The sequence below is a fragment of the Lathamus discolor genome, chromosome 1 (assembly GCF_037157495.1).
Source record: "Lathamus discolor isolate bLatDis1 chromosome 1, bLatDis1.hap1, whole genome shotgun sequence".
NCBI classification, from domain to species: Eukaryota; Metazoa; Chordata; class Aves; order Psittaciformes; family Psittacidae; genus Lathamus; species Lathamus discolor.
In genome coordinates this window covers 118,412,172-118,420,934 of record NC_088884.1, presented here as the reverse complement: position 1 = coordinate 118,420,934, position 8,763 = coordinate 118,412,172, and the positions used below count along the sequence as shown (strand labels likewise).

Genomic DNA, 8,763 nt, shown 5'->3' with positions numbered 1-8,763 from the left:
CCGGAAAGCAGACAGATCTTACTCTGATACACACAGATACATATATACACACCTGCACTGAAACTTACTGCAGTAGGTTCAGAGATCACCAGTCCCACCACACCTGTGCTAAATCAGTTTTCCAGCTCCAGTGAAAAATGCTCATTTTTGTTCAGAAGGAAAGAGACATCTGTTGTAATATATGGCTTAAAAAATGTGACTGTGTGGGACTCCTGGAGGAGAATGACATCTGCCTGAACACTACAGATGGAAAGAGCAAAGCAGATTAAAAGTGGCACCATTCCTTCTGCCTGTTTCAGCATCGAGACAATTTCGCAGACTCACTACACTTCCACTTCACAAAACAAAAAGCAGGATGAGCAGGCCTGCATTTACAGTCCAGAAAGATGGTTACCTGAGTAGTAAGTCATGGGCTGTTTTAGTATCATTCCCCATATTAAAACATCAGCTTGGAATCGCAACATGACATCCTATCTCTGCAGTCTCCCAAATAAATTAAGAAACATATTTTCATTTTGCCCACAATTTGCTCCACACTAGAATTATCAACCAGGAAAAGGCAGAAGTCCCCAACATGGAAGAGTACAGCCCTCATGGGTTCTTTACTTGTCCCTAGTATCTTTGTTGCAACAGTAACATTTCATTACTTTCCTCCCTTTCTTGCCCAAAGCTATTTCAGAGCTGACTGCAAGAGCCACCACTACCTCAGAGACCTTCCCAGATAGGTCAAAACCGTTTTATTCTCTGATTTTAAATCACAAACTTCCAAACAATTTAACAGTACCGGTTTAGGTTTGCTGACCAATTCTAATCAAAACATGCCCACAGTGCACAATACTTAGCCAGAAATACACACTCTTTCAATTTTTAAGCCTGCATAAGCCAAACAAGCAGCAAAAATGCCACTGGATGATGGAAAAAGCACTCAGAATTACTCAGCAAATCACTTCAGTGTGCTTTCTGAACACTGACTTTTGCCATTTCATGGCAGAATTCTTTCCCCCCAAGTTCCACGGGGTTTTTAACTGTGATTATACCCACCCTTCAGTTCTCACAGAGGCTGAACACACAACCTTGCTCTTGAGCATATTCTGCACTGCTCTAAACCCTGCTTCCCTATCAAATAAATCTGACTTGTCTTATTTGACTCAGACTTATCTGACACCTTTTGACTTTCAGAGACCAAGTCTATCCCATGAGAGGTCATATCAAACTGCCACCAACCTTAAACATACATAATTCTCAAGGAAGCAGTATGGATAAATCCCTACAACTTCCCTATATTAAACTCCCAGAAACAACAGGTTTCCCTGTGTGGCACCTCCATTTCCCTGCACAATGCTCTTCCTTGATGCACTTGTTACCACAGCAACCCCTGCACATGCCCACAAGATTTCTTTTGCAAGGACCAAAATTCCTGGGAAACCCCAACATTCAGAACCCTCAGTATTGTACTTCCCCCCTTTCAAGGACAGTCTGCTTTCTTACACCCATCTCACACCACCAGTCATGAAAAGCAGATCTTCCCAAGTTTAGGGTTTTTTACTTAAATTAAGGCAATGGGTTTACCTGATGAAAATCCCATCCACACACCCAGTGCCAACTTTGTCTAGCAGCAATACAAGCAACCAAGCAATAGCTCTGTATATTAGAACTTTTATTTTCCATCCATTTTTAGTTTCAGACAGATTCTTGCACGGGTGGCTCATATCCATCAGCTCGCTCTACTTTAGTGCCTGCCTCGTCCCCAGAGGGTTTGCCAGCACCACCACCTTCTCCATGCAGCTCCATCAGCTTGCCCACTAGAAGGAAGGAGTGTTATAAACAGTGAGAGATGCAGCTCTTCAAACAGTTTTAAATTACTCAATTGCTCATCAGATACAAATTAAACCACCAGAAGATTCAATGTGGGCGTGATCAGAAGGCTCATGCAAGGAGATGCTGCTGCAGTTAACTGACAGACAAAAGCAGTGCTAACGCAGTGAAACTGCAAATTAAACTTTTTCTTTAAAAGAAAGACAAAGTCAACAACAGGCTGCTGCACTACATGGGAATGTCAGAAAATGGGAAGATAGAATCATTCCATGTCATTTGGGACCGAAACATTTTGTCATCACTCATTCCCAAGCCAAAGCCTTTAAGCATTCAGCAGCAGTTTCAGGCAAGAATTCAAAAAAGCTCTGAAGTGCAGGAATCCTGCTTGGCTGTCAAGCCTGAAAGCCAAACACTGGACTAGAAGCCAAACACTTCTTTACTAGTAGTAAAGAAGCTACTGAAGCTTACGATGCTGCTTTAACATCTTCTCCAAAAGCAAATGCATTTTAAACTAACAGCTTCCCACCTCCTCCTCTAAGAGCATTGAAGTCTGCAGTAATTGACTTACGCTCGAACTTGGGCTTCTTCAGCATCTTAACCTTGCGGACATAGACATCGTGAAGTGGGTAAATGGACTGACACGCCTTCTCTATGTCTTTGCCAATACTGTCTGGGATCCTGAGGAATCAGAGCACAGCAGCCCAAGAACGTTAAACACTGTTTCTGCTTCTTCAACAGCACAGGCTTAAAAGAATTCTTAAGCATACATAATTATTCTGCAGAAGCCTGCATTATCAATACTACCTTTACTATGTTCTTTAAGTACATGCAGATTCCAAAACATTTTCCTTGCCGCATTAGAAGAGATATAGTATAAGCATGCTCATGTAGAGAGTGAATGTGCAATTTCTGGAAGCAAAAACCACGCTTTAAAGAACATCCTTCTACCAGAAGAATCCAGAACATTCACAGCCCCAACTGATCAGTTACAATTTTAGTCTGTAGAAACATGAATCAAAAAACCTCTGGAGAGCCTAATTCTACATTTATGCAAACTTATTTATGATGGTAGATGGAAGCCAAATACTATGTAGAGATTCAGTATTTGCTGGGTTTTCAACAGGAGAGGCACTTTGCCTGATCTCTGCTAAACACTATGTGAAGCACCTGCAATCCCCTAGTACCCCAGGAAAACTGGCCAACAAGCAACCACGTAAACTGTAAGGGGGAAAAAAAACAATGAAACAGAGGCAGAGCTTACAGCTTATTGACAACTTCTTTCAGGTCATTGGTTTGGACCTCTCGGGTCATGATTTCCATCATCTTCTTGCGGATCTGCCGCACCTGCTGATGCTGGGCATACGAGGTCTTGCGGATTTGGTTATTGCGCTTCTTTGTGAAACCCACGCAGAAGAGGCGCAGCAGGTAACCATCGGTCGTTTTGACATCTACATGGGCTTCAATCATCGTCTAAAAGAGAAACAGCCATTTACCATCAACATGATGGACAGGTTTCTCAACGTGACCCACCTCACATTCACTAACATCTGCTGCTGCCACTGCAAATGCAGCTGTACACGCACCAGTGGCTGCCTCCTTTCCCTGAGGCACTGACAGCAACGCAGACCTCGCGCTTTACACACCTGCCACTTTTTGACCATGGAGCACATTTTATCCCTGGTGAGGTCCATTCCATGGAAGTTGGTCAGACAATTTTTGCCCTGAACGTCCTCAGTTACCAGCTTAAATTTACGGAAGGCAACCTCATCATTCTGCAGATCAGCCAGGCTCACTTCAAATACACGACCCTTCAGCCCATCAGAGGCAATTTCTGTGTTACAAAACAAACAAAACCTTTTATTAACATTAGAAACATATTATTCAAATCAAATACTGAATTTCCATTTTATTGTTTCTAACAGTGAGGGATGCCACTAGCTTCACAGCTCTTAAGTTTATATGCATCTTGACCAAGATCGACTCAACTCCCAGAACCAAATACTGGTTTTGTTAATTTGGTGAGGAATCTTTTTAGGGTAATTGTATCAGGCGCTGAACACAAATACCAGTCCACAGCAGATCCCAGGATATGTAATAGCTTTGGGGTTGCGTTTTTTTTTTTTTCAAATGAAAGTGGTTACAAAGTATTTGGAAATTGTGAACAATAACAGAAAGAGAAGCATGTGCTCAGCAGAGCTAAATCAGCAACAACCATCCTGAGTACAGCTCTAACAACAGACCATTTTAACACTGTCCGACTCATGCTTGGTTTACAATGGCCCTTTTTTACTTTACATGTATGCAGTTGAAAATAATGCTCATCTTTAAGTGAAACTAGGATAGTATAATGCAACTATTTAACCATTCTACACAGCTGACCTTCCAAAAATACTGATGCCTCTTACATGGATCACCCTGCATTTCTAACAGATGCTCCCCTTTCCTGAGGTATGCCAGACCATACAAAAAGCCTTCACCATTCAGTGACACATGTACCTGTGCTCCCATGAAGTTAGCAATTCCAGCTCTAGAGATCACTTTACCTGCAAGTTTCACATTTCAGTCTCTTAAAACATGATGGTTTTTATAGAATCATAGAATAGTTAGGCTTGGAAAGGACCTTAAGAACATCTAGTTCCAGTACCCCTGCCATGACCACAGACACCTCACATGTCCTTATTGCCCAAGGCTCTGTCCAACCTGGCCTTGAACATCACCAGGGATGGAGCATTCACAACTTCCCTGGGCAACCCATTCCAGTGCTTCACCACCCTAACAGGAAAGACCTGCTTCCTTATATCCAACCTAAACTTCCCCTGTTTAAGTTTGAACCTGTTACCCCTTCTCCTATCACTACAGTCCCTCGTGAAGAGTCCCTCTCCAGCATCCTTGTAGGCCCCCTTCAGATACTGCAAGGCTGCTATGAGGTCTCCACACAAGCCTTGTCTTCTCCAGGCTGAACAGCCCCAACTTTATCAGCCTATCTTCATACGGGAGGTGCTCCAGCCCCCTGATCATTCTCCTCTGGACTTGTTCCAACAGCTCCATGTCCTTCTTATGTTGAAGATACCAGAACTGCACACAGTAGCCTTCTGGACCAGTCTCCACATCTGCCTCTGATAATCAGAATGACTCCTTAGTTCTTAACATCCCTCAAACTCACCAGATTACCCCAGCACCAGTTCATTAGAAACTTCAGGTGTGTCCTTCTGTACCCTAGCCACATTCTGGTACTCCTGGACAAGCAAGGAGCCCGCTTTATTAACTTCCCTGCAACCGAGCTTATTTATTTAAACACTCTGCCAACTTCAGAAAAGTCATTCAAATCAAGCAATCAAGTTAGAGGTACTTTTCATCTTATTTTTAAAGTTCCAGGTTTACAACAACATGAGTAAAAACTATCTGTCAGCTGTTCTTTAATTGAGTCTCACTTGGAGCCAGCACACGGAACAAACACTTCTCCCTTTACTGCATAAAGACACACTACTCACTAGTTCCTTGAGTCCTGGTGACAAGCGTCTTCCCGATGTTTCGGATATTAAACATTGCTGGTGCTTTGACATCATACCAGTCCTTTTTGGAGAAAGGATCAACCCTTAATTTAAATAAAGCAGACAAGATTTGTTTTACTGACTTTTCTTAGATGAAACTGGGCTGAAGTAAGAACATCCTCCCCATATGCCTTGTGAAATGGGAATGAAAATGGCAACACTTTGTGCTTTCAAGTTTAACGTGGACAGGATGGCAAGCATGTGAATAGTGACAGCATTACCCACTACAGGGAGGCAGCACTCAATTTACTTCAGAAAGACTGAAATCAACTGCAGAAACATCATGAAGCTGAAATGACAAGCTATACAGTGCTACAATTCCAGCTACTGCCCAGAAGCTATGCGGGCTTTTTAACTTCCCCACGAATACCCCATTTCACCCCTTGACTTCTGCAGCCAACATACACCACATACAACGCAGCATGCACCACCACCACCACCCGAGACCCCTGCTTCCCCAGCAAGCAAACCACGCTACACCCACTAGGCCTGGGAACCCGGCTCACAGCACCCCGGCCGGGGCTGGGGCTGGGACCGGTGCCGGACGCGGGGCACAGCCCTGCCGCTGCCTTCCACCCACCGGGAGCGCGCCCCGCACCGGGCACACAGCGGGACTACGGGAGAGCCAGCTCGGCCGGGACCCGCGCTCCCACAGCGGCCCCCAGCCCGCACCTCCCCTCCCGCTGCCATGCAGCGAGGCCCGCGCCCGGCCGCCGCCATGACAGCAGCGGCCAGCTCCCGGCCCCCGCCATCCGCCCCGCATCCGCGGCATCCCGCCGCCGCGGCGCCCCGCGCGGTGCCCCCGAGCCCCGCGCCATCCCGGCCCGGCCGCCCTTACACTTTCTTCTTGGCGCCTTTCTTGCCACCCTTGGTGAGGCGCTTGTTCTTGCCGACCGCCATGGTCCCGCCCTGGCCACGAAAAGACCGGAACCACCAGCTCGCGCGGGATTGTACGAGAGCGCGGCTGCTCTCTCGCGAGAACAGGGCAGCTGTTGGACGGGACCTACCACTGCTGGACGGGACCAACGGTGCGGGGGTAGTAGGGGTGGAAGGGCGGGGCGGGGGTGGGCTAGCTGTGGGAGGCTGGTCTTGTTCCTCGCCGTGGGGGACCCGCAGAGCCATAGAGATGGCACTGCAGGGCAGGGCGCTCTCCGCCTTCATCATGGCTGGTCTTAGAGCTTCTCCAGCTCTCGGGGAGGGTGGTGCCTCCGCCTCTGGAGGAGACACGCTCTCTATGCGACTCCATGAGGCTCTCCCTGGTGGTCGAGGGAGAGGGTCTCATTGCTAGGTCCTGCCCCAGTGGGGCAGCCGGGACCATGTGAGGTAACGGTGGGGCACTTCCCAGGGGCACAGGGGGAAGGGACAGAGCTCCTGAAGCAGCGCAAGGCAGCCGTGCACATACCACATCGTGCAAGAGGGGCAGGAGCACCCGGCAGCCTTCCCAGAGGTGATGCCGACATGCTGCCTCTTCAGGGCACCGGCTGTGTCGTCGGGCACACAAGGGGACCAAGGTGTCCTGCCCCTCTGTGGGACACGTGGCAAGGCCAAATGCATGGTCCGGAGCAGCATGGGCGGGGGGCATCCCGGGGGCCTTGCGCAGCTTCGTTAATGACTGCCTAATGACCTTGCGGGAGGGCACCGGGCGGCGTGGGGCCTCACCTGGCTGCCCGCACGGATCCGCTGGACCTTGCTCTTTGTCCTGCTCCTCCTCCTGGATCCTTGCCCATTGGGCCCAGTATAAAAGAGGTGCAGAGGAGTGGGAGGGATCCCGGAGACCCCAAGGCCATAAGGGAAACTGAGGCACACACACAGGTGCGCGTGAGGGATGTGCAGGGGACCAGAGTGTCTGCGGGAGGGCACTGTGAGGAGCACAAGCATCCAGTGGGGCTGGGTGGATATGTAGGGGATCCAGGTGCTGGGGTATGGGATGGATCTATAGGGGTTCAGGGGGGATCCATGGGGGCCACAAGCTTCTGGGGAGTGGAGAACTGTAGGAGACTCAGGTGTTCTGAGACATGGGGTGTTCTGTAGGGGACCATCCAGGTGGAATCCATACATAAGCCCAGGTGTCCAAGGGGGGGTCCACATGTATTGCGAAGGGATTTGTAAGGAAACCAGGTGTATGGGAGGGGGAGCCTGTAAAGGACTCGAGCATCCAGCATGGGGTTTCCAGTCGGGATTCCAGCAGTCCAGATGTCCCTGACCCCGCTTCCCACAGGTGCCAATGGCGGGCTGGGCTCTATGCCTGGCGCTGGTGCTGGCAGCGCTGTCGGGAGCGGTGGGCGAGACCCGCTATGAGAAGTTCCTGCGGCAGCACGTGGACCATCCCCGGACATCCCCGTTCTCGGCACACCGCTACTGTGAGACCATGCTGGCGCGGCGGCAGGTGACGGCGGCCGGCCGGCCCTGCAAGCCCTCCAACACCTTCGTGCACGCGCCGGCCGAGGAGCTGGTGGCTGCCTGCACCCAGGCGCCTGATGAAGCGGGATTCCACAGCACCCCGACGCCCGTGGGCCTCACAGCCTGCCGCCTGCGCGGGGGGAACAACCGGCCCCCGTGCTCCTACCGGGCACTGCAGGTCCAGCACCACGTGCGTGTCTCCTGCCGTGATGGGCTGCCCGTGCACCTCGCTGGCACCTACGCTCCTCCCCAGTGAGGCTTGACATGGGGGGAATGTGGATTCTCCCTCCCACTGGAGGCTCTGTTAAGGCCTGCAATAAAGGAGATGCCACAGGCCTGGGCTCTGGCATCAGCTTCTGGGGGACGCTGTGATCCTACCCCTCTCTGTGGGTGCTCCCAGCGCTGTCCAAGGTGGACATGGCTACTCACGTGCCTCATAAAAACCTGGGCTTTTCCAACCTCATGGGTGTCCCATAGCCCCTTAGGGTGCTTCCTACCTCTCCTGTGCCCCATAGATTTCCCTTTTCTGGGTGCTCCACAGCTCCCATGGGTGCCTCATCACACATCCCACCAGGGTCTGCCTGTTGCGCTGGATGTGCACCAAACTCTCCCATGGTATCCTGACCCCTTTGGGTGTCACATTGCTTTTCTTGGATGCTCCATAGCTCCTGCAGGATCTTCCAACCTCCCGTGTGCCTCATAACCCCCTGGGTACCCTCAGCTTCCCCAGTGCATGCCCCGTAAACCCTCCTATGCCTCGCATTTCCCTCTCCCGCATGCCTCTGACCCTTATCTGGGGCCTCTCTGGGGCTGAGGCTGCTCTTAGGCCCCCTTGGCACTCCCATGGAGCCCACTCCCACCACCTGACGGACACTGAACACACACAAAACCACCACACATGCACACAAAACATGCACTGTGCACACGACATAAATACGCACCACTCTCACAAAACATACACGTAACACCCTTCTACACACAACATGCAGACACACAC

At 50.1% G+C, this 8,763-nt stretch overlaps 2 protein-coding genes and 1 non-coding gene across 4 annotated transcripts; 1 reads left to right on the top strand and 2 right to left on the bottom strand.

The window, feature by feature from the left end:
* Positions 1-1,640: 1,640 nt before the first annotated feature.
* On the bottom strand, positions 1,641-6,312 carry RPS3A (ribosomal protein S3A). Its single transcript, XM_065692622.1, has 6 exons — positions 6,205-6,312; positions 5,307-5,410; positions 3,459-3,646; positions 3,077-3,285; positions 2,384-2,493; positions 1,641-1,802 (listed from the first exon to the last, which is right to left on the bottom strand). The coding sequence occupies exons 1-6, from the start codon at positions 6,264-6,266 to the stop codon at positions 1,681-1,683; spliced, it is 795 nt and encodes a 264-aa protein (XP_065548694.1). The 5' UTR covers positions 6,267-6,312; the 3' UTR covers positions 1,641-1,680.
* On the bottom strand, positions 2,053-2,122 carry LOC136007470 (small nucleolar RNA SNORD73). Its single transcript, XR_010609721.1, has one exon. It is a non-coding gene; the product is annotated as a small nucleolar RNA SNORD73 (small nucleolar RNA).
* Position 6,313: 1 nt separating the features above from the next.
* LOC136020957 (ribonuclease CL2-like) lies at positions 6,314-8,101 on the top strand. 2 transcript variants are annotated; one of them, XM_065692646.1, is made up of 2 exons: positions 6,314-6,394; positions 7,585-8,101. In XM_065692646.1, the coding sequence occupies exon 2, from the start codon at positions 7,591-7,593 to the stop codon at positions 8,020-8,022; it is 432 nt and encodes a 143-aa protein (XP_065548718.1). In that variant the 5' UTR covers positions 6,314-6,394; positions 7,585-7,590; the 3' UTR covers positions 8,023-8,101. The 2 variants fall into 2 exon arrangements, with proteins under 2 accessions (XP_065548718.1, XP_065548708.1); XM_065692636.1 differs by lacking the exon at positions 6,314-6,394 and adding an exon at positions 7,073-7,178.
* The last annotated feature ends 662 nt before the right edge of the window (positions 8,102-8,763 follow it).

What these genes read in the sequence shown, in the direction of transcription:
- RPS3A (XM_065692622.1), bottom strand. Translation starts at nt 6,266, where the DNA reads ATGGCGGTCGGCAAGAACAAGCGCCTCACCAAGGGTGGCAAGAAAGGC. An exon ending in CACCAGGACTCAAGGAACTA is followed by an intron (nt 3,647 to 5,306) that starts GTGAGTAGTGTG and finishes TTTGTAACACAG; the next exon opens with AAATTGCCTCTGATGGGCTG. An exon ending in GAAGAAGCCCAAGTTCGAGC is followed by an intron (nt 1,803 to 2,383) that starts GTAAGTCAATTA and finishes CCTTCCTTCTAG; the next exon opens with TGGGCAAGCTGATGGAGCTG.
- LOC136020957 (XM_065692646.1), top strand. Translation starts at nt 7,591, where the DNA reads ATGGCGGGCTGGGCTCTATGCCTGGCGCTGGTGCTGGCAGCGCTGTCG.